Source organism: Suricata suricatta, chromosome 16, assembly GCF_006229205.1.
Source record: "Suricata suricatta isolate VVHF042 chromosome 16, meerkat_22Aug2017_6uvM2_HiC, whole genome shotgun sequence".
NCBI classification, from domain to species: domain Eukaryota; kingdom Metazoa; phylum Chordata; class Mammalia; order Carnivora; family Herpestidae; genus Suricata; species Suricata suricatta.
Genome location: NC_043715.1, coordinates 11,998,962 through 12,023,280, shown reverse-complemented (window position 1 = coordinate 12,023,280; position 24,319 = coordinate 11,998,962). Strand labels below are relative to the sequence as shown.

Sequence of the window (24,319 nt, the reverse complement as noted above, 5' to 3'; positions counted from 1 at the left end):
TGTGTGTGTGTGTGTGTGTGTGTGTGTGTGTGTGTGTGTGTATGCTCATACTTCCCAACATATATATATTGAGAGAGAGAGAAGAGGAGAGTAGAAATTGGAAAGATTTTGTCCCGGGACTCGGGGCTGGCGTATCTGAAATGATTTCACCACGCAGCACATTTCTAGGCAGCTAGAGACTTGAATGTGTTTTCACTGTAACTGGGCTCTTCTCAGTCCTCTGACATTCTCCTTTCTCAGGCTCCCCACTGCTCTCCAGCAGCCTGGGTTCTTCTGAGGCACCTCTCCTGGTTTCCAGAACATGGTGGGTTTTACTACTGGAGTTATAGCTGCTGGGTGCCTCAGGCTTCTGCTCCATTTTGACTCCCCTCTAAAAATTGCCTGCTTTTGTTCAGTCTCCAGAGTTCTCGTCTGTATTTTGTCCTATGTGTTTAACTGTTACTGGTTGATCAGTTCAGTAGAAGCATTCTCTTTCATTATGGAAGCTAACAACTCCTCCTCCAAAACAGTTCAGCTTTTGTATCATTAACTAGAGTTCATGTTTACTTAAAGTTGTGTTTTTTTTTTAAAGGGGGTAGAGAATAAAATTTACTTACAATTAAAAACTTATGTGTACCATTCTTTACATTTTGGAGGGAGGCATAGTATATGTGTGCTTTATTTCTTAATGAAATACTTATTTTTAAATTTGTCTATTTAGGGGTGCCTGGGTGGCTCAGTCAGTTAAGCCTCTGACTTCAGATCAGGTCATGATCTTACATTTGTGGGTTCGAGCCCTGCGGCGGGCTCTGTGCTGACAGCTCAGAGCCTGGAGCCTGCTTCGGATTCTGTGTCTCCCTCTCTCTCTGCCCCTCCCTGCTCATGCTCTGTTTCTCTGTCTCAAAAATAAATAAAACATTTTTAAAAATTAAAAATAATAAATAAATAAATGTGTCTATTTAAAAACTGAAAACTCTTGGGGTGTCTGGGTGGCTCAGTCGGTTGAGCGTCCAACTTTGGCTCAAGTCATGATCTCACATTTGTGGGTTCGAGCCTCTCGTGGGCTCCGTGCTGATAGCTAGCTCAGAGCCTGGAGCCTGCTTCGGATTCTGTGTCTCTTTTGCTCTCTGCCCCTCCCCTGTTCGCGCTCTGTCTCTCTCTGTCTCTCATAAATAAATAAATGTGAAAAAAACAAAAAACAAAAAAACTGAAAACTCTTGCTTTTCTTCCTTCTGTTCCTCGTGGGGCTTGGGGTGAAGCTCTAATGGCAGCCCCCGTCAGGGTGTTTACGTTAAGCCACTAAACACTATCTGCTGAGGGATCAGTTAGAACAGGGCTGCGGGCTTCCTGTTTCACACCTGACACTGTCTGGCTCTGCTCTCAGAATCTTCTTTTTCCCTTTAAAGGTAATTGTATGTTTCACTGCTGCTCACGTGAGCACTCTGAGACACTTTGACTGTTATGTCCATGGTGCGTAATTAAGCAAAATCTGTTTTATCTTTGCTTTGAGAGGACATCGGCTCTCACCAAACACCCCAATCGATGCTCCACACTGAGAAGCTCCCGCCTCAGAGTTAGTGGGAAGCCTTCTTCAGTTGTGTTCCTGTCTCTTACCATGCACGGCTAAGTGACTAGACCTAACCTTTCCAGAAAGACTCAAAAATAAGGCTGTAGCGCTCTTCCTTGCCTCACTCCACCCACTTCCTTAGGCACAGCAGAGTCTTTTACTTTTTTTAATGTTTGTTTTGTTTTTAAGAGAAAGAGACAGTGTGAGCGAGAGAGGGGCAGAGAGAGAGGGAGACACAGAATCCAAAGCAGGCCCCAGTCTCTGAGCTCTCTGCACAGAGCTTGTCATCGCTGGGCTCAGACCCACAAACCTCGAGATGATGACCGGAGCCAAAGTCGGATGCTGAGCTGACTGGGCCACCCAGGCGCCTCCTGGCACCGCAGGGTCTTGAGCTGGCTCCTCATCCTCCCGGAGTCCCATGGAGGTCAGCCCGGTGCTCCTCCTGCCAGCTGGAGGACTTGGTTACGGGAGGATCGCTGGTTCCCTTGTGTTTTGACACGAATCTAGCGCTCCCCGCCCCCACCCCCTCTTCTCCCCTCTAGGAGGGCCAGTCGTAAGCACGGGAGGCGGGAGGCGGTGCATTATTTCCTTGTTCTTGTTTACTCTCCAGTTCCCTGCAAGGGGTGGAATCTTCAGGGCGAAGGGCACTGGTGGGAAACTGGGGGTCTGCAGAGCCTGGACCACTGCTGACCCGAGGCGTGTCCTCCCCCTCCCCATCTTGGCCCCCCAAGAGCACAGCCCCTCCCCTGCTCCACAGCCATGTACCTTTCTAGAATTTAGTCACTTGTGGAATACTTGGGTTGAATTCCTGTAAGGCCAGCAGGAGGAAGACTGTGGCACGACCATGGTCAGGAAACTGAGCTCTGACCAGCAGCCGTTGGTCACATATGGAATGTCTGGTAGGAATGAATGAGAGCCTCGAGTCCCCTGTAAATGGGCATAAAAGCACTTATGTGGCACACAATATAGCATATTTAATTTTATTAGTAATTTGAATTTATTAATCTTATTAAAATTTGGATTATAATGTTTTTGGATTACAATTTTAAAACAATATAAATAATACAAAAATTTCAAAGCTTCAAAAATTATGCATTAAAAAGTCATTCCTGGGGCTCCTGGGTGGCTCAGTCAGTGAAACATCTGACTTTGGTTCAGGTCATGATCTCATGGTTCATGAGTTCGAGCCCTGCACTGGGCTCTGTGCTGTCAGTGCAGAGCCTACTTGGGATTCTCGCTCCCCCTCTCTCACTGTTTCTCCCCAACTAAGGCATTTTCTCTGTCTCTCTCCAAATAAAGAAAATAAACTTTAAAAAAATCATTCTCCACCCTTATTTTCCTTCCAAAGTAATTAATTTGTTACCTGCTATATCACAGGATAAATGTGACTAGTGTTAATAGCTACTATTTATCAGGGACTCACTTTGTGTCAGGATGGTGCCTTGTAACACCCCTACATTCACCGGGTCTGATAGACAGCCTTACCCCTGTTTTGGCACAAAAGAAGTAGGCTCAGAGGGACAGAGCATTTTGCCTGGGAATACATGACCTATAAGAAGAGAATCCAGATTTTAAATATTTTTTTAAAATGTTTATTTTTGAAAGTGAGAGACAGAGTGCAAGCAGGGGAGAGGTCGAGAGAGAGGGAGACACAGAATCTGAAGCAGGTTCCAGGCTCTGAGCTGTCAGCACAGAGCCTGATGTGGGGCTTGAACCCACAAGCTGTGAGATCAAGACCTGAGTTGAAATTGAACACTTAACCAACTGAGCCACCCAAAGAGAATCTAGATTTTAAAAACCCAACTGATTTCATGTTTGTAAATCGCCTAGAACAACCGATATTAAATCCTCCTACCCATACAGCTGAGGCCTTTCCCTGGGAGAGAATGAGGGAGGGCGTTTTTATATCCATACAACCATCAGACAACACTAGTAAAAATCACAGTAGCAAGTGCCAGGCTAGGTCGGCTAAGTTCTTGATGTGGATCATCTTAGATTTATAACCACCTTCTGAGGTAGGTTCTACCGTTCCCATTTTGTAGAAGATAAAACTTGGGCTCAGAGGTTAAAGAATTTGGTTAACTTGGAATAGAAGTAGCAGAGGGGTGCCTGGGGGGCTCAGTTGGTTGAGCGTCCGACTTCGGCTCAGGTCATGATTTCACAGTTAGTGGGTTCGAGCCCTACGTTGGGCTCTGTGCTGGCAGCTCAGAGCCTGGAGCCTGCTTCCGATTCTGTGTGTCCCTCTCTCTCTGCCCCTCCTCTGCTCATGATTTGTCTCTCAAAAATAAATAAAAATGTTTTTTTAAAAAAAGAATAGAAGTAGCAGAGGGAGGATTCAAATCCAGGCTGCCCAACAAGAGGGCCTGAGCTCCTCAGTTCTCTACTCTGGGGGCGCCTGGGTGGCTTAACCAGTTGGTTAAGCATCTGACTTGCGACTTGTAAGTTCGAGTCCTGCGTCTGGCTCTGTGCTGACAGCTCGGAGGCTACCTGGGATTCTCTCTCCCTCTCTCTCTGGCCCTCCCCCACTCATGCTATCTCTATCTCTCTCAAAATAAATAAATAAACTTAAAAAAATCACTTCTAAAACACCAATCATCTACTTTGCTCATGAATCCGTAGTTTGGGCACGGCTTGGTGGGGTCAGCGTATTTCCGCTCCATGTGGCATCAGCAGGGGTGCCTGAAGGCTGGGGGCTAGAACCATCTGAGGGTTACTGACATGGGGGCTGTGGCCTGTCATCAGCTGAACGCCTACCCGTGCACGGCAACCCAGCAACACCATTAGTCATTAGACAATGCGAGTTAAAACCACAACGAGCTATCACCACACCCCTACTAGGACATCTAAGACAAAAAAGACTGACCATACCCAGGGTTGTCAAGGATGCTCTCCTACAAACACTTCGGAAAAGGGCTGAGCAGTGTCTTAGGAAGTTAAACATCCACTTACCTGTGACCCAGCCATGCAACTCCAAGGTAATCGCCTGGAAAGGAAAGGAAAGTGTATGTCCGTACAAAGGCTTACCTGTGAATGTTCATGGCAGCTTTATTTGAATGAGCCAAAAATGAGAAACAACTCAAATGTCCGTCAACAGGTGAATAGATAAATAAATTACGGTATAGAGAGAAATACAATTCAGCAATAAAAATTAATTAACTATGGGTACATGGAATAACATGGACAGCCCTCAAAGTTATGATGCTGAGTGAAAGAAACCAGATAAAACCGTGCATGCACAGTATTATTCAATCAAGAAAATGCAAACTGACCTGTGGTGACAGGAAGCACACCAATGGTTGCCTGGAGATGCTAGAGGTGGGGCAGAGGGAGGGATGACAGGGGGGCATGAGGAAACTTTTAGGGTTGAAGGATGTGTTCAATATCTTGATAGCAGTGATGGTTTCAGGGGCATATACATGCCAAAGTTTACCAAACTGTACACTTTGAATATGTGCAGCTTACTGTGCATTAATGATATCTTAGCTTACAAAATGAATACTAACTTGGGTAGTAAAAGAAAGAGCCCGTGGGGTGAGATGCACTGTGGTGGCCATCTTGGAAAACGTGACCTACCTCATTCAGCAGGTGTCTCCAACATGCCGGGTACTGTGTGTGCAAAGTGCTCTGCAGCCATGGCACTGAGTCCACCAGATAACCCAACCTGAAGGGAAGATGAGGAAATGGCCCATTATTTAGTGTTATTATTATCTTCATTGTTATTACAGAACCATGAGGTCTTGGTCTCTCTGGGACGGAAGGCTGTCTCGGGGTTCTGGTGAGCAGGACATCAAGGCTTTTATCCCCGAGCTGCAGGACACTCCCCGGGCCACTTCTTGGGACAGTCAGGAAGCAGAGGCGCCCCTTAGAGAAACAGTGAGGTGGAGGCTTTGTGAGAATGTGTGGAGACATGGCTGCTGAACTAAGAAGCAGGAAGGAGGTAGCAGAGGCCCCTCTTGGGCCGGAGCAGTCTCCCCTTCTGTTACATTAGTCCCTTTGGACAGGTAGATGCCTGCTCAGGACCCTCTGGTCACTGCATCCAACTGTCCTCTGGGAACCACCATGTTGTCACTTGAAGTCCTCAAAGATCTTCTGAAATTGCCCCAGTGCCTCAGCTTCCAGGCCCAGCCAGCCCACTGATCACAGGCTGGTTTGGGCAAGTGCATGGTCCAGGCTAGGTCAACCAACATCAGCCTGGGACCTGTGCTTTAAGTAACAGGAAGAAGACTTTTTCTCTTCTCTGGGGTGGCTGTGCTGGCCAACATGAGCCTTGGGCCCTCGGGGACATCTTTCCACCACATGTGGAGAGGCTGCCTGAAAACCAAACCAAAAGAAAGATGGATACAGAGCAGAGAGAAGGAAAGGGATGTGCTTCTGACATCACAGTTCAGGCCTGCGGATCCAGCCAGGACCTGTTTCAGGAGCCAATAAACCACGTCCTTTGCTTAACTACCTGCAAACCAAGTAGTCGTCTGCGCTTCGCCCCACCACCCCTCCAGGGGCTTTCCGAGAGACCCGGATACTGGGGTTGGCCCACAACTGCACTATGTTGGTGTCTGCCTCCCCACCTTCCAGATCTAGGGAGGAAGCCGACACCAAGCCCCTGGTTCTGGGCCCACAAGGAGAGCTGCTTTGAGATGCGCTGCATGCCTTGGGCTGATAGGGAGACGGCATCCCCACCAAAGCTTCGGAGCAGGGTCACGGTGTCCCGGAGTGGCTGGGCCCTGTGTGTCTGGCTGATGTGCTCGGTCTCAGGTGAGGTTCTCCCTTCTCCCTGTCCCACACCTAACTAGGCCTCTCTCTCCGTTTAAAATATTTTTTTATGTTTATTTTTTGAGAAAGAGAGAGAGACACACAGAAAGAGAGAGAGAGCATGAGTGGGGGGGGCAGCGAGAGGGAGACAGAATCTGAGGCAGGCTCCATCCAGTCTCTGAGCTGTCCCACAGCAGTGAGATCATGACCTGAGCCCAAGTCAGCCACTCAACCGACGGAGCCATCCAGGTGCCTCTCTCTATCTTAATAGGGATGGAGGTTTAGGACTGTGGGCAGATTCTGGTTTAGGAGCCTACCGAGGAGCAGGGGGATTATTGGAAGCTGGAGGAGCGAGAGTGGCTGGTGCACAGCCCGGTGGACCCCTCACTCCCGCCTCCCACGAGGAACCTAGGCCTGAGTGACAGCAGGGTGCGGAGAAGGGGAGGGGGTGCAGGGGCTGGACCTGGACAGACAGAGGGGCTTGGGCAGGGTAGTTGAAGGATGGGAGGAGCAGTGTCAGTACTTGGGGAAGGAGGGCAGATCATCTGAGCCATTCAGTCCAAAGGAGCTGAAGAGAAATAGCAGAAATTGGTGACAATGATTAAGCAGTCACTGTATGTTAGACTTTATCTCATTTAATCTTTATGACAATTCTGTGAGGTAGATTCTACAGCCCTCACTTTACAGTGAAACTGAGGCTTAGAGAAGGTGTCCACAGTCACACAGCTAGTAGATAGGGGTCTGGTGAAAGTGGTGGAGTTCCAAGGGGGCAGGGGATGGGCTGGGGCATGGCATTGGGCCCAGCAGGAGCAGCGGGAGGCTGGGGGTCATCCAGGTGGCAGCAGTTGACTCAGGCCCGAGAGGCTTTGGTGGAGGGGAGGATAGCTGGGTGACAGGATCTGCAGGACCTGGAGACTGGGACTTGGGGAAGGTGTGAGGCTGGGGAATGCGGGGGTGGGGGGGAGTGGGGGGTGGGATCTTCCTCACTCTAATTTTGTGGAAATGAGCCCAGAGAGGAACTGAGGAGACCCTTGGGGAAGAACTACCGGTGGTCGTGCACTTTTACAGGAGCCAGGCAAGAGGGGAGGGAGCCGTTCCAGGGGTGGAGACTGGCGCACAGAAGGGCTGATGGACAGGGGGGAGGGGAGGAGAGTGGGATTAGCCCCTGGGGGGTGAAGGCAGACTAGAGTGGTCAAGGTAAGTGCTACAGAAAGGTCAGGAGAGATGAGGGCGAGGAAGTACCACTATGTACTGGGTCTTGATGTTTGAGTGTGTTCGGAGAGAGAGGCTCATTCTTTTCAAAACGCGAAACTTTTAGCTTCTTATGGTAATAGTAAAGCCTGCAAAATAAAATCAAACATCAGTGGGAAAATATTAAAAGCTGTAAGATCTCCCATGATCCCAAACCCAGACACTATTGCTGTTAACAGTTTTAAAATTTCCTTCAGATTTTGGGATACGAGCAAAAAGATACGTACATGTGTAAGAGAATTCCCATTGCTCCACATCTTTACCGAAACTGAGTATTACCTGTCTTTTTCATTCTAGCCATTCAGTATGCATGCACCTGACCTCGTAGTCTCAATTTCAGTTTCTCTGATGAATAATGGGATTGAGTGCGTTTTCATGTTTGTTGACCTTTAGGATATCCTGTTCTGTGAAGGACTTGTTCAAATCTTTTGTTTCATTTTTTTATTAGTTCATTTGACTTTTTGTTAATGATTTTTGGGAGAACTTTATATAATTTAAATAGAACTCCTCTGTTGGTTATATGTGTTGTATCTTCCACCCCATGGATCTTCTCACTATTGTTAATGGTGTCTCCTGATAAATGGACACTCCCAGTTTTAATGTTGTTTACATAAAAGTTTTTCCATTATAACTGACTTTTTTTAGTGTTATATTTAAGAAATCTTTGCCTACTAATATTTCTCTCCAAGATTTATGCTGATAAAGATATTCTTGGGGTGCCTCGGTGGTTCAGTCAGTTAAGCATCCGACTTCAGCTCAGGTCATGTTCTCACAGTTTATGAGTTCGAGCCCTGCATCGGGCTCTGTGCTGTTAGCATGGAGCTCACTTAGGATTCTTTGTCCCCCTCTCTCTGCCCCTCCTCTGCTCATTCTTGCTTTCTCTCTCTCTCTCTCTCTCTCTCTCTCTCTCTCTCAAATAAAAAAAGAGACTCTATCCTATGTTTTCTTTTAGGCTTTATTGTTTTACATTCCAGATTTAGATGTGTAATCCAGCTGAAACTGATTTTTGGTTGTACTCTATTAAGAGAGGTTAAAGTTCACTGCTTGTGCAAAAAAAAAAATTCACTGTTGTGCATATGTGCATATCAAGTTGACCTAGCATGAAAGGACCATCCTTTCTCCATAGCGTTGTAGTATCCCTTTGTCATAGAACTATATACATGCTTTGGATTCTGCCTCATGTTCCACTGATCCCTGGTGGAACCACACTGTTTTCATCACATTAGCCCTTTAAAAGTTTTGCTTCGGGGCGCCTGGGTGGCTCAGTTGGTTAAGCCTCCGACTTCGGCTCAGGTCAGATCTCACGTTCGTGGGTTCGAGCCCCGCGTCGGGCTCTGTGCTGACAGCTGGCTCAGAGCCTGGAGCCTGCTTCCAGTTCTGTGTCTCCTTCTCTCTCTGCCCCTCCCCCTCTCATGCTCTGTCTCTCTCTGTATCAAAAATAAATTTAAAAAACATTAAAAAAAAAAGTTTTGCTTCTTGGGAGTGTAAGTCCCCTAGCTTTGCTGTTCTTTGAGATCGCCCTAGATATTCTAGAAATTTTACATTTCCATAAAAATTTTAGAATCAGCTTATCATTTTCCACAAAAAGACCTGTTGGGGTTCGATTGGAACTTTTAAATGTATTAAGACTTGTTTCATGGCTCAGAATATGAGCTAAGTTTGACACTATAATACTAAATGTTCCAATGCATGCACATGGTATGAACCGCCACTTATTTACATTTTAAACATTTCTTTCAATAATGTTGTAGATTCCAGTGTAGATGACTTGCATATTTTTATTAGATTTATTTCTAGGAGGGCACTGGGGTGGCTCAGTTGGTTAAGCATCTTTTGATTTTGGCTCAGGTCATCATCTCACAGTTCTTCAGCTTGAGCCCTGTATCCGGCTCTGCACTGACAGCATAGTGCCTGCTTGCCATTGTCTGTCTGTCTGTCTGTCTCTACCCCTCCATAGCTTGTGCGCACGCTCTCTCTCTCAAAATAAACTAAAAAAAAAAAAAAACATTTCTAGGCATCTGTTGTTTTTGATGCTATCATAAATAGTATTTTGTTAATTTCATTGTCTATTTATAGTTAATATATAATTTATTTTTCTATATTTACCTTATATCCAATATCCAGTGACCTTGATAAACTCATTTACTAATTCTAATAGTTTATACATTTAAAAATTTATTATGTATACCACTAGGCTGTCTGCAAAGAAAATTTTATTTCTTTCTTTCCTTATGTGTTTTTAGAAACAACTTCAGGGGTGCCTGGTTGGCTCAGTCAGTTAAGCATCCGGCTTCAGCTCAGGTCACTGTCTTGCGGTTCGTGGGTTCAAGTCTCGTGTCGGGCTCTGTGCTGACAGCTAGCTCAGAGCCTGGAGCCTGTCTTTGGATTGTTTCCTTCTCACTCTGACCCTCCCCTGCTCATGTTATCTCTCTCTCTCTCAAAAATAAACAAGACATTAAAAAAAATTCCTGTGAAGTATATATGTCATACAATTCTCTCATTTTACAAATTTTACAATTTATTTGTTTTCAATAAGTGTACCAAGTTGTGCAACTATAACCAACATTGAGTTTTAGAGCATTTTTATCATCTGAATAAGATCCTCCATGTCTGTTTCCAGTTACTGTGTCAGCAGCACTCACACATTTTTTAATGTTTTTTTAATGTTTTTTTATTTATTTTTGATACAGAGAGACAGAGCATGAGAGGGGGAGGGGCAGAGAGAGAAGGAGACACGGAACCGGAAGCAGGCTCCAGGCTCTGAGCTAGCCGTCAGCACAGAGCCCGAAGTGGGGCTCGAACCCACGAATGTGAGATCATGACCTGAGCCGAAGTCGGAGGCTTAACCGACTGAGCCACCCAGGCGCCCCAAGCACTCACACATTTTTTGACATATCACGTTCTCATTTTCATTTACTTCTGAATACTGATATACTTCCAGATTTATTCTTTGACTGATAGGTTATTTTGAAGTGTTATTTTCCAAACATTTGGGAATTTTCCAAGTATCTTTCTGTTGATTTTTAATTTAATTCCACTGTGGTCAAAGAACGTTGTTTGTTTGACTTGAATCCTTTTAAACGTATTAAGATTTGTTTTATGCTCAGAATATGATCTATGTTGATACAGTTTCCATGGGCATTTGAAAAATAAGTGTATTTGGGGGTTGTTGGGTGGAGTGTTCTATAAGTACCATTTAGTAAATTGGTTGATGGTATTATCCAAGTCATCTTTATCCTCAGTGATTTTTCTATCTACTCGTTCTATCAAATATTAAAAGGTGGGTATTGAAATCTCTGGCTGTTGTGGATTTGTCTGTGCAGTTCAATTACTTTTGCTTCTTTTATTTTGAAATTCCGTATGTGTATCAATGTTTAAGATTGTTAAATTCTCTTAATGAATTGAACTCTTTAATATTATGAAATAAAATGTTGTAATATTCTTTGCTCTGAAATCAACTTTGCTTTTGATACTGCCTCTTCAGTTAAAAAAAATCATAGCAGCATATATGGTATGACATTTCTATCCTTTTTAAGTTATTTTTGTCTTTATGTGGGTTTCTTGTGGATGGAATATAGTTAGGCTTATTTTCTTATCCAATCAGACTTTTAATTGAGATGTTTAGATCACTTACATTTAATATGATCATTGATATGGCTGGGTTTATGCCTTTCTGGTGGAACGACCCTTTTACAACATTAAGTGTACATCTTCATCTCTTGTACTATTTCTTGCCTTAAAGCCTATTTGATCTGATGGTAGAATAGCTATATCAGTGATAATAATATTACTTTCAGCATTTTGAAGTCTTAATATTCAGGATGTGACCTTTGTTAGCAGGTTATAGTTGTTAGATTTTGATCCAGTCTGTCTATTTATATTTAGTGTAATTACTAAATATTTGGGTTTCTTGTTCCTTTTTCTCTTATTTGTTGTCTTCTTTTGCATTCTTTTATTTTTTTTTAATTATTTTTGAGAGAGAGAGAGGGAGATAGATACTGTAAGTGCAGAGCCCAACATGGGGCTCAAACTCACAAACTGTGAGATCATGACCTGAGCTGAAATCAAGAGTCAGATGTTCAACCAATTGAACCACCCAAGTGTCCCTAGATTCTTTTTAAAAATATCATTCCCTCCTCTAAAAACTTGTTAGTTATACATTCTTTTATTATTTTTTAGTGGCTACTCTTACAGATTAAAATATGCATTTCTGACTTCATGGTCTAATATAATAATACTTTGATCACTTCTTTAATAAAGCTATAACGTTAGAGTATTTTAACTTCACTTGCCTCCTCCCAACTTCTGTGTTGTTCCTATAAGTCATTTTATTTTATTTTATTTTTTTAATGCTTTTTTATTATTTATTTTTGAGAGACAGAGAGAGACAGTGCGAGCAGGGGAGGGTCAGAGAGAGAGGGAGACACAGAATCCGAAACAGGCTCCAGGCTCTGAGCTAGCTGTCAGCACAGAGCCCGACGCGGGGCTCGAACCCACGAACCGTGAGATCTGACCTGAGCCGAAGCCGGACGCCTAACCGACTGAGCCACCCAGGCGCCCCTAAGTCATTTTAAAGCAACATTTCTATTGCTTTGTACAGACAATATTTATTTATATTTAACTATATATTTACCCTTTCTATTGCTTTTCCTTCCTTCATGCATTTCTGTATTTCTAGCTAGGACCATTTTTCTTTTGCCTGGAGCTTTCCCTTTAGGATTACTGAAGATGACAAATTATCTCAGCTTTTATCTGATAACATCTTTATTTTAAAGACTGTTTCAATAGGTAAAAAAAAGTTCTATTTTAACAGTTGTTGGTTTTTTTTTCATGTAAGAACTTTAAATGTCTTTTCATTGTCTTCTCACTTCCATCACATTTGATAAGAAGTCAGCCATCAGTCTTAGTGTAACTCAGTACAATGATCAAAATCAAGAAGCCAACATTAATATGATTCAATCTACAACTCTTACTCAAAATTCACCAGTTCTCTAATATTCTTCAGGGTAAAACACACACACACACACACACACACACACACACACACACACACACACACAGTTTATATATATGTATATAGTCCAAGATCCAATCCATGATCACACATGGCACTTAGTTATCATGTCTCTTTATTCTTCTTTAATCTGGAACAGCTCCTTAGTTCTCACCCTTTCATGATGGAATGCAGGCCAGTTATTTTGTAGACTATACCTCAACTTGGGTTTGATGCTTCACACCTAATGTTTCCTCATGATTAGATTCAGGCATGCATTTATGACACGGATACCACAGACAGATTGTGTTGTCGATGTACTGTATCAGGAGGCACATGATGTCTACTTGCCCCATTCATGTTGATACTAATGCTTTCTGTTCATGTGGCTGGGTGCCTGGATGGCTCAGTCAGTTAAGTGTCCGACTCTTGATTTCGGCTCAGGTCATGGTCTCACTGTTCATGGGATCAAGCCCCACATGGAACTTTGTGCTGAAAGTGTGGAGCCTGCTTGGGATTCTCTCTCTCCCTATCTCTCTGCCACTCCTCCACTCATGCTCTTTCAAAATAAAGAAACTTACCAAAAATTCAAAATGTTTTATCATCTATTGATGCTTCTTGCCTGAGTAATTATTACTTTGGTGATCATCAAATGGTAGCTTTCTCATTCCAGAATTCCTTCTACAATTAGTTAGCAGTCCATGGAATACAGTTTTAGTAGAGTTCCACCTCATACTCATTTGCCTTGTTCCTAGGGCTGACCTGTTTCAGACTTTGAACTGAAATCTGGTGTGTACAGCACAGTGTTTCCTTTTGAGAGATGTTGAACTCTGAGCTTTCATTTTCTCAGCACTGTGACACTGCAAAATTCTGCTCTGCTTCACAGCGGTCTGGGCTCAGCTTTTAAGGATCCATCTTATAAAATTTCAGACCCTGGTTAATGGTAATAACTGAACATATATATTTGAGGTTCCTCAGGCTTTCAGTTTTGTCACTCTAGCCTGTGAGACTATAAAAGGTTCTGCTAATTTCTCTTGTCTCACCTGCAGCCTTCTGCCTGGGGAGAAAACCTGGATCCTTAGCCCCTTGCCAGAGTTGGCAATTGCAGATGGCTGAAAATTGTCACTTTGCATCTCCATGGTTCTTCCCTCCACATCCTTAACCCTCCTGGCCACAGTTGCTTCTGTAACTCTCTTAAACCTGAAATATCGCTTGTTTCTCTGGCTTTTCAGTTATTTTCAGTGGGAACATTATTTGGCTGGCAACTACTCCATCCTACCCAGAAGTGAGAGTTCTACATTTTCCTTTTACAGGGCCTGCATCGTACTGCATTATATGAGCGTCTCCTTTAAAAATTTAACTTTCCTCTAATTAATTTTCTCATTATTATAACAATCATCTTTGTAGGTCAACCAATATACATGACTCCAATTATTTTCATAAGATACATTTATGGAAATAAAATTGCCAGATCACAGAGTATAATGATTTACAATTTTGATAGGTATTGTCAAATGGCCTTCTAGCAAGACCGTACACTAGGCTGAGCTGATAGTATCTGATAAATGACCATTGAGTTGAGTGGGTCACTACCTCTCTGCCTCTTCAGGTGCCTCAGTAGTCTTCCAGCCCTCTCTGTTCCAGCCTCAGTCTTCTGTGGTGAGAGGACAAGGCAATCCACAGATCTGGTATGTGATGCAGGGAAGTCCTGTCAGGGCTCACATCTTATCTTGGTACTGGCAGTTGAAGGGGAGTGGCCCCACCTTCCTGCTGAGTCAGTGAGAAGGGTCTTCCCTGACCTATGGTTTTGGTGTGAATCCTCGCTTTCTGGCAGAGATGGACCCTGCCCGGAATGCTGCACTCCTGACTGTGGGCAATGCCAGCCCTGCTGATGAGGGTACCTACTACTGTGCCATATGGTTTTCAGGCCAGTTTGTCTTTGGAGAAGGTACCCGACTACTCTCTCAAGGTGAGTCTAAGTATGTAGGGATCTGGTGCCCCTAGTGCATAGGATTGCAGTGGAGCAGGTGGTAGTGGGCAGAAAGGTGTCAATGGTGGAGCCCCCTTGGAGGAAGCCCTGGTCAGTAGGGATGAGGGAAAGAGGAGGGCCCAGAAGAGTACACTGCCAACAGGGAAAAGGTTCAAGCTTCTGGATGGTGGAATTGGCTGGGAGCATTTGAAGATGAACACAAACCCCTTAGACCCGGACTTTTAGGCCTGGAAGGAGAAGCCTAATCAAGAACATTAAATCCATTCCCTTCCCTTGCTCTGTAGTAAGGATACTGAAGGCCCAGAGGACAAAAGGTACAAGTAGCAGAGATAAGCTCAGCTCATTTCTGCTGAACAGGCCAGAAAGCCAGTAGTGGGGAAAGTAGATTCTGACAAAAGGGAAGCCAGAGAGGAAGGGAAGAAGTCTCTAGAGGCCCCAGAAGGAAGGGGATGCAAGAGGACTGAGTCTGGAAGAGGCTGGTGGTAACATCCTTCTTCCCTTTATTCCCCACAGATAAGATGCAACACCCGGCTCTCCGGCCACCTGAACTGAGTCTGTTCATCCCAGCCTATGGCCCTCCCTTCCATGTACTTTGTGTGGCCCTAGGACATGAGCCTGAACCTCTGAGGGTCTCCTGGGTCCTGGAAGGCAAATACCAGGAGGAAGAGGACTCCACTGGGAGAACTGGGGATCCCACGGTCAGCTGGCTGCAGCTGCCTCGGGAGGTGGCAGGAATGTCCGTGACTTGCAGAGGCTTGCACCAGAGTGGAGTCTCAAGTTGCGCTGCCACTGCCCTGGGGCCAAGGTGAGTACAGAGCTCCAGTCTTCCTGAAGCAATCACTTGGAACCCAGACATCAGTTACCCCCTGGCAAACCAGGTCAAGATAAGCACTGCTGTGTGTGGCAAAGAACCTTGGTTCTGCCCCAGCTTCTGGGTGAAGCCTGGAATTGGCTTTGGAGCCTGTGCCAGGGGTGTTCAGGGGACCAGCTACCCCCGAAGCCCTAATATCCACTCTGTCACTGACGCCTGTGTTCTCTGGTGGTGAATGCCTGCTTATTTCCTTTGGGGACATAGCAGAGGGAAGCTATTTGAAGGGCATCTGTTCTGTTCCAGGGCACAGGAGAAGGCTGGAACTGGAGAATGCAAACAAGAGTAGACACATTCTTCTAGGTACAGACCCCCAGACACTGACCTGGGACCCCCTGGGTCACGAAACCTTGACTTTTCAGGGTTACTGACCCATTCAGCAAGCATTGTATGGAATACTAGGTATTTGCCAGGGGAGAGAGGTGACTAGAACAGTCTGAACATCAGTGAGTCTAGAAGGGAAGGTCAGACAATGAACCAAGGTTTAAAATGCAAGGAACGCAGAGCTTAGCTAGGAGAGGGGCCCTCCCGAAGGGGGGTCTGGAAGTTCCCCGTGGACAATGCAGTCAAAGCTGAGCCCTGAGAGTCTGGCTGGAAAAGGTATGGACCTAGTCCAGAGCACCTGGGTCTAGTCCTGGTTCGGTTCACAAATCTGTGGCCCCTGGGGGGTCTTTTACCTTCTTCTCTTGGCCTTGGATCCACCCACCTACCTGCCCCATCTAGTCCAGACCATCTCTGCCCTTACAGATCTTAAGTCTAACTTTTTAATCTGTGAATGGGGAGTAATACAACTTCACAGAGGATAAAGTGGGCCAGAGAGGGCTCTTTAGGAGGCAGGGGCAGGGAAAAACCATGAAGATGCAATGTCGGAGGGCTGGGTGGGTCCACTTTCACCCTGTGCCTGTCCCCCTCGCAGTGGAGCTGGAGCAGACCCTTATCACCACCACCTACTGCTACCTGGGACTGCTGGGCGCAGCTCTCATCTATGGCCTCATCCTGGCTGCTCTCCGGAGGAATCGCTGCTGTTGGGCCCACCCTATGGAGCCACTCCCCCTCGGGGCTCAAGGAGTGGCCCCCAGTTCCAGCGTGCAGGTGGGCAGGAGGCACACTCCTGCTGCAGTCCCAGAGCGCAAGTGGCTGAGCCCCAGCGGCTTCCATGTTCTCTGAGGGGCTGCCCATGCCGTGGACCCCCCCTCCTTGCTCCAGCTGGCTTCCTCCTAGTCTGCTGCCTTTCATTACCTGTCAGGCCCCTTTCTCTCCCAGGCTGCCCAAATTTCTCCATAAATACTGCGAATTTGAGAAGACACCGCTGTGCTATGTGTTGTTCTGGGCAAGAAAGGTGGGATCCTGGGACCAAGGTCAACAGGTCTCAAGGGAGGACTGTCCATGGTCTGGTCTGATTCTAGGGTCAGGTTAGCCAACCTAGGATCCAGCCTGGGTCATACATGTCCCAAGGCCATGTGGCAGGGCAGACAGACATGTTTTGCTGCTCACCAGCTGAGAAAGCCCGGTCACACTTGCCCTGTCTCACTTCTTCATCCAGCCAAGGGTTGGGTACCCCCTTTTCGGGTAAAATCCTTTCATCCTGAGCCCTTTTTGAGAAAAAATGCCAAATGGCTCTGAGGATTGATTTGGCCAATGATCTTTTATCAGAAAGACCACAGAGAATTTTAGGGTAGGGTGATTCCTTCAGAGACTGCTGAGGCAGCACAGTCCCACTACTGCTGTGGCGTCGAGAGGCTGAGTGCAGCAGGACTAGGGAACCCACGTCTCCTTTGTGAGAACGCCAGTGACTTCATCTTCCATGCTTGCACCACACCAGGCAGCCTCTCCAGGACTCTCGGGAGCATCAGCCCCCAGACTCCTCTCATCCAGTGATAGCTGGCCAGAGTTCCCCACAAAGAGTGTTTGCAGTTGGGGGCCTGAAGACTCCCCAAGCCTTCTTCCTCCTTTTTTCTTCTACACTTCACCTTCCCCTGGCTGCCACATTACACGCAGGCCCACCATCTCCCATGTGACAGCTGCAGAAAGTGGATTTGAGGAGTTCTGAGAATAAACTCTGGTCCGAGGGTCCTTTGATCCTGTCTCACTGGGCATCCTAGCACTCGAATCCTGGTACGGACGTTTCTACTTCGAGAAATCCTTGCGACCGTGCAAATCCCTTAAGCGAGAATTTTTTAATACCCAGAAGCAATTAGCTTTGCCATAGCGAAGGAAGCAGAAGCCTCAGGCAGGGGGTCACTGGCCCTGGTTCTGGGCTGTTGGAATGGGGAGGCAAGGGCTGACGAACAGGGACGGACAGGAGTGGAAAAGAAATGGGGCCTAGTTCTGGGCCCAGAGGGAAGGTGGCCACTAGAGATCAGTGCGTCCATGTGTCGATGTGTTAAGACAGGTCCCAGCTATGCTCTCGCCGGCAAGGAGCGTTATGACGTGGTTTAAAGTGAGTAATTCCCGACACATCAGCCTGATGGTCAGAAAACCTTGGATCTGACTTCTAAAGGTTCGGTGGTCCTACTCTGCTTGACCTACTTAGCTGAGGAGACAGAAACGACACCAGCGAGCGCAGCGAGCGTCCGCGGCGAGTTGGGTCAAAGCGCGTGGCTCAGAAGATGCTCCTCTCAGGGCAGGCGGTTGGTGGGGGTGGGGGGACGTCCTCCCAGTCACCAGAGAAGATTTAACAAGTAAAAACCTGCAAACTCTTTATTAAATTCTCCCATTTCATCTGTACAGAAAAAAATGCACATTATGTTCAGGATCTTGGTAACATCTCAAAATTACACAGCATGAACATGTAAAAACAAGGAACTGCCAGGAGTTTATATATAGAAAGAAAAATCATTTACAAAAGAGGCTTATTAATTTTACTTTTCTGTATTTTCTCTTCCTTTAAAAAAAAAAGTTCAAGGCCTAAGATCTCACACAGCATTTGCTGTTCAGTCTGTTTTCCTGCTTGGACTGACCTGGGAATACTGTGCCAGCAGAAGCCGCTTAGGAAGGCTCCGGCTGCAAGCTGTCCTGCTGGCCACCTGACCCTGTGCACTGACTGCAGTCTGCCCGGGGCCTCTCCAACCCCCCTAGCTCCAGGCATCAGCCTGCTGGGCTCTGGGGTCCAGGTTCCATGGGTTCCGTGCTGGGGGAAGGCAAAAACAGAACATAGAGGCACTATCTGAATTTTTTCCTTGCCCAAGGAGGCTTCTCTACTGCACGTATCCCAACAACATCTCTGCCAGTCTGTCGTGACAGATCTCGGGGAGGGCAAAGAAGAGGGAACCACCGCCAGGATCTCGCCACCACCAGACTAAACAGAGTCCCACTTTGTATTCCGGATGACAAACAGTCCTCGGGTCTCCATAGGGATCTCACTAGATGGATAGGGGAAGCTCGTCACTCAGAAGAGTCAGGCTGGGTTTGCTATGACTGTTGCCTGAGGTCAGGGCAAGAAGGGGGACCTGGCTTCAGACTCAATTGCCTAACATGAGACCCTGGTCCTAACGGAGAGGAGGACCAAGAGAAGTGTATTAGAGAGACAGCCAAACAAAGACAAATAAGAGAAAGAGAGGCAGACGGAACAGGAGCTGTGGCCCCACAGCCCTTGGGAATCAGGGAGCAGTAGAGAGGAGGTGAAAGAGAGAAGTGTCCCTGAAGGCCAAGGAGAAACTCAGGGTACCAGAATGCTGCAATCGATAAAGCTACATAGGTGCTATCCAAAACGGGGGAAATAAAAAGTACCTTTCAGGTTTCCCAAATCCTTAAGAACCTGAAATACAAATACATATACCAAAATGACCACAATTAAAACATCCCTATTCTTCTTTTTGTTCTATGGCCAAAATTTAGGTTGAATGGGTCAGGCTGGGTTGGCTGGCTGCCAAGGGTCCCTTCCAGCTTCCTTCTCTATATCTGCTTGCTTAAAATAAGCTATATATGCAGAACAGGTAGTATTTGGTGGGGGAGGGGAAGAAACGGGAAACGAAAGCTTTTTCTCAGAAGAACTTGAGACCACGTAAGAAAGGAGGCCCACGAAACCATCTCTCTCCCCTCAGATGACTCCCTTGAGTGGGGATCTTTGGGACAGAAGCTGTGCCATAAGTCTAGGGGTGGGGAGAATGGGAGACATTTCCAGAAGTCATACTCACATATGATAGTGAATGTTCTCTTGGGAAGACAGAGGGAAGTCAGCACAGAAGTCCCTTGCCATTTGTCTGGTAATATGCAAATGGATACTACAGACTTCTTTACCACTGGATTGTTATGACTTAACTTCAGGAAACTGGAAGAAGTGAACTCTGACAATTCTACCTCTTCGAGGAAAGCAGAATATCCCTCCCTCTCTCCCCCAGGCAGAGCTGCTCACTGTCCTCCAGAACAGGAAGGGCAGGATATGAGACAGCCAGAGTCCTGAAGTGAATTCGAGCCAATGCCTGTTGAGTACCAGAATCCCCTGGCTTCTAAGGATGCACTGGTTCGGAGCAAGCTGACTGGACCCACAGACACACAGAGCTGGCAGTGACAGCCTGGGGGTCTCCAGGGCAGGAGGAAGGCTCTCCTGCTGGAGAGAACCCAAGCCTCTGCTATGCTCCCATCTCAGCGCATCTTGCTAGCACAAGGACTCCCTGAGACCCCAGAGTGAGCTAACAAGGCCAGATGAGTTACCTGGATTTTCAGCAAATGCCTGAGGCCTTGACCTTGGAACCCCCCCCTCTCCCCAGTGGCTTGTTACCGTCCAAAGGCTAGACATTAGAAGAGATAAAGGCCAAGGTCCATCATCAGCTTCTCCCCTAGAGCCACAGTTTCCTCTTCTTGACTAACTCGACTATTTACCCATGACTGACCTATGAGGCCAGTGACCAGAGGTGCCCCAGAACCTGTGTGATTACACCAAACGAGGGGCAGAATGGGTACAGCTGAGCTGCAGGTTCAGATGGTTCTGGGCCCCCGCAGGTAGAAAACTGCTCAGAACACTACCCGGGACTCTCAAGAACCAGTCTTATGAAGCTATTCCAAGCAGGATGGTGAAATGTGTTCTAGCAAAACCAATAAAAATACTGGCAGAATTATCCCTTTTATTCTCATCATTTCTAAAGATGATAAATGTGCCAATAATCAAACTCCTTTTCAAGCTTCCAGATATGCTTCAGACAAAGCAAAATGTTGAGACACCTTAAACTACTGCTTTGTTTTACATACATTAGGAGGGAGGATGTAGAGACAGAGGATGGTACCCACACACTCACCAAACGGTAAATGTTATATTCTATCCTGTAAACCATGCCAGACAGGTTAGTGGGGGCCTGTGTTTAAAGGACATCCCCTCTCAATCCCAAGCCTCCATGGCCCAGGTGGGAACTCCTGGAGGTGGACTATCTGGACCAGCTCAATCGAGTCCAACATAGGGGTAATGTTGCTCGGACTCCAAGAGTTTCAAGTTTCGGAAGAATCCCAGGACAGGTGCTGAGAATCAGACAGACCCTAAGAGCAGGACTGAGGGGACCAAGCAGCATAGCTGCTCCCCTTGGTGACTGACAGTGCCCTAGGCAGGGGATACAGCTGGCTTCTGGGTTGCACTGCCTGCCGGAAGGGTAGCAACAAGAAAAAGAAGAAAACCACAGTATTCAAATATACATCAGTCAGATGAGACAAGGAGAAATCTGAATCAACCGATCCACAAACTGACCCACTTTGTATGGAACACATTTCAGGGCAGACAATGTTGCATATGTCCCGCAGCACATGTGGACAGTGGCAAAGGAGGGGCAGGGCAAGGAAGGGTGCCATGGTCTATGTGGACAGTTTTAGGCACGTGATTTATAATACTCTATGCACTTCTAACAGGTTAATAAAATATATATTATATAAATATATCTCCTACTGTACATGCCGCCCTCTTGTGCACCCACTCTAACTCCATGCCCCAAACTCAAACCAAGGTGTGCCAGGTTGCACCATGATGCCTGCACTCCTCCCCTTTTATACCCCAAACCTGCCGTCCCACACTGGAGGGATGAGGGAGGCTGGCCAGGACGATTGCTTCCATAAAGCTAGATTCTGGAAGTACAGTATCTAATGATTCATCCAAATACAACATTAAGCCAATGCCTACTACAGTGGGTGTATGTAGCAAATGGACAGAAAGGAAAAAAAAAAAACGGAGAAAAGACTCCATCTTTTAACGTAATAACTTTCCAAGTCCTCTCCATAAAGAGGCATAAGGGAGCTTGTCTGGGAAGGTGACCTTGAGCCTGCAGAAGGGTCAGGTTGGACTGCCAGTCACACCCTGAGAGCATGTCTTTGATCTCCACCGTTGCCTAAAAAAACTGAGCAAAGTTAATCAATCCCTGCTCCCCCTTCCTGCCCTGAACTCCCTCTCCGCTGCAGTCCCTGCCTCCCGGCAGGCCTTCCAGACTAACTACCGTCCCCAGCACGGTCAATCTGAATATAACTGAGTCCTGTGCTAGCGTGGAGGAGGAAGATGCCTGGGATCCTCCTTCTTGGGACTCAGAATCCAGCCTCTGACAAGCTTCACACTTTTGATCTCCTCCCCAACCCATCTGCCTTTGGCCTAGGGAAACTCATGATTGCTTCACCTCACTGAAGGGAGGGGATGGTAGGAATACTCATGGCCTTGGGGTCTGACCAGCAGTGGCTCTATTAAGGTGGGAACTGGAAGGCATCACTGTTTTAGCAGAAGAAAAAAAGACCCAAAGCAGGCTGGTCAGTGGTTTCCCACTCCTCGGTGAAGTCCATGGCCCCCAGATGGTCCAAAGGTGCTTTCGAGAAATGAGCAAGACATCCCAGTTAGATAGCATATTGGGTGGTGTGTCTTCCCCTTAAGTCCTGCCTTCATTTTACAGTCACACAGAAGAAATAACCCCATTGCCCAAGTCAAGCCTGGAGACGTTTAACTATATACATTTTTTCTTTCTTTAAAAATTTCTTTTTTTCTTTTCTTTTTTTTTGGTGGTTTTTGTTTGTTTGTTTTTTAAAAATCAGTTGAGTTGCAGGTCAGTTAAGTTGCTTCTGGAAGTACTGGTAGTTCCATTGGTATGAGAGAGACTTGTCTATGGGCAGGTAAACCCAAATTTGCCAACAAAGGCAATAACCAAAGCGGCCAGGTGCTGCTGTTGCACAAATGGTCGAGAAGGAGGAGGACACCATGGACACGGGCGAAGTCTGAGATGGGACAACGCAGTGGACCCCTGCTGCTGCTCTAACATGGGTGCTGATGCCACCTCCTACAAGAACGAGGTGAGTGGGTACACTATACAGGAGAGCTGTACAAACTGGGCACTGGACAGGCAGTTCCTCGGTGGTCAAGGCGGCTCTACCTGTCCTTGAGCTCTCGTGTTACTCGCTTGGTGATACGTCCACACATCAGGCCAATCAGGAACAATATACAGATGCTCCCACTGATCACAGACAGAATGTAGTTCTTTGATGGAGATGTCATCACTTGCATGGCGAGGTCAGAGAAGCCATCAGCTGGGGCCACCTGGAAGGACACACAGCAGCATAGGCCTCGGACACAGAACTGGGCTGGGGGCGGGGCTCGTTCTAACTTGCCCTTCTCAATTCCTAGTTTAATTTATGTCATTTCTTTTGGGGAGAGAGGACAAGGGACAAGAAAATCAAACACAGAGCTACAATTCCTCTTCTTGATCATGCTAAGGTATGTATCTACTGCACAAAGCAAGAAAACACAGATAACCACACAGAAGTGGGTCTCATATCATCCATCTCATACCATCCCTGCCCCCTGCCAACGGGAGAGCAGCCCTCACACTGAAGACCTGGCCGCACAAGGCCCTGGCAGAGCACGCAACAGGTTTTCAGTCATTTAGTCCTCATACCAATCCTTGAAAGTAGACTATATTCCTCCCATTTTACAGATGAAGACCCACCGGCCAAGGGGTGGGAGGTGATTTCTTGCAAAAGGTCACACAAGCTCTTAGGAATTCTGATGTATTATTAAAAAACACAGAGAACAAACAGTTGAGATTGTGTTGGATGCTGGTTCTATATCCTGACTTCTTTTCACTCCCCATTAAATCAGAAGCAATTAGAAACAATGTGCGAGGATGACTCAGGCTGACTGAATACGCTGCATGCTCCTGTGATTACAGGCTCTGCAGCCTCACCAGTTTTCGGTCTCAGGCTTCCTCCCTGCTTTTCTGAATGGACCGCTCTCTATGCAGCCTGCTGTAGCAGAATCAGGGCTGAAAGGCTTCCTGGGTGCACAAGGACCTGCTCTTTTGGGTCTCAACTTAGCCTGGGTGCCCAAGAGGGTGTGTCCAGAGATGCCTGGCTACGTCTGTCTGCTTCTGTGCTCAGCCCACATACACAGAGCAGAGCGGGGAGGCTTCAGATTAACGTGATCTGAGCACTGACATCTGTCGACACAAAACAAGCCACGAATCTCTCTGCAGCAATGCTTAGCAGCTCCCTGGCAGAAGCAGTGCGGAAGGAGGAGACAGACTTGGTGCCTCTCTGATGCCTCATCTAATTGATGGCTTCCAAGCCAACTTCGTTCCTTGGGAGGCAGGGTAGGGGGCATATGTGTTATGTTGACAGCTATGATCCCCTCTTCATTTCCCTTACATCTAGGTGTGAAGACTTTTCGTGGTCTTTCCTGTGTGCCTGGTACCCTTGACCTTTCACGTGGGTGACAGGAGGAACTGGCCAAGAAGGAGGGGGGTCTTCATGACCACTTTCTTGATCTAAGGCAACTGCAAATGAATTTTTTCAGGAAGAATCTCCCCCAGCGCATCTGCCTGGGCACCACACACATTCACCTGTCCCGACATCTCTCTACCCTGTTAGCATTCCTGTCTCAGCCTAGCTGAGGGCTAGGGCTAGGGCTAGTCCCACACACATATGCTCCTGCCAAACACTGTCTAAAATCAGAAAAATGAGCTTTAAGACAAC

General features: G+C 46.6%; 2 protein-coding genes across 2 annotated transcripts in view; one reads left to right on the top strand and one right to left on the bottom strand.

Annotated features, from left to right (window-relative positions):
* Window positions 1-5,870: 5,870 nt before the first annotated feature.
* LOC115281069 lies at window positions 5,871-16,701 on the top strand. Its single transcript, XM_029926346.1, has 5 exons — window positions 5,871-6,298; window positions 14,374-14,508; window positions 15,043-15,334; window positions 15,644-15,700; window positions 16,314-16,701. Exons 1-4 carry the CDS (start codon window positions 5,881-5,883, stop codon window positions 15,684-15,686), a joined length of 888 nt encoding a protein of 295 aa, XP_029782206.1. The 5' UTR covers window positions 5,871-5,880; the 3' UTR covers window positions 15,687-15,700; window positions 16,314-16,701.
* Window positions 16,702-18,070: 1,369 nt separating this feature from the next.
* The window catches only part of GLG1 (golgi glycoprotein 1), a 150,722-nt gene continuing 144,473 nt past the window's right edge, over window positions 18,071-24,319 (bottom strand). The window contains exon 26 of the mRNA XM_029926345.1: window positions 18,071-22,886. Coding sequence (XP_029782205.1) covers window positions 22,719-22,886 — 168 coding nt within the window. The 3' untranslated portion in view covers window positions 18,071-22,718. The remainder of the gene's footprint in view (window positions 22,887-24,319) is intronic.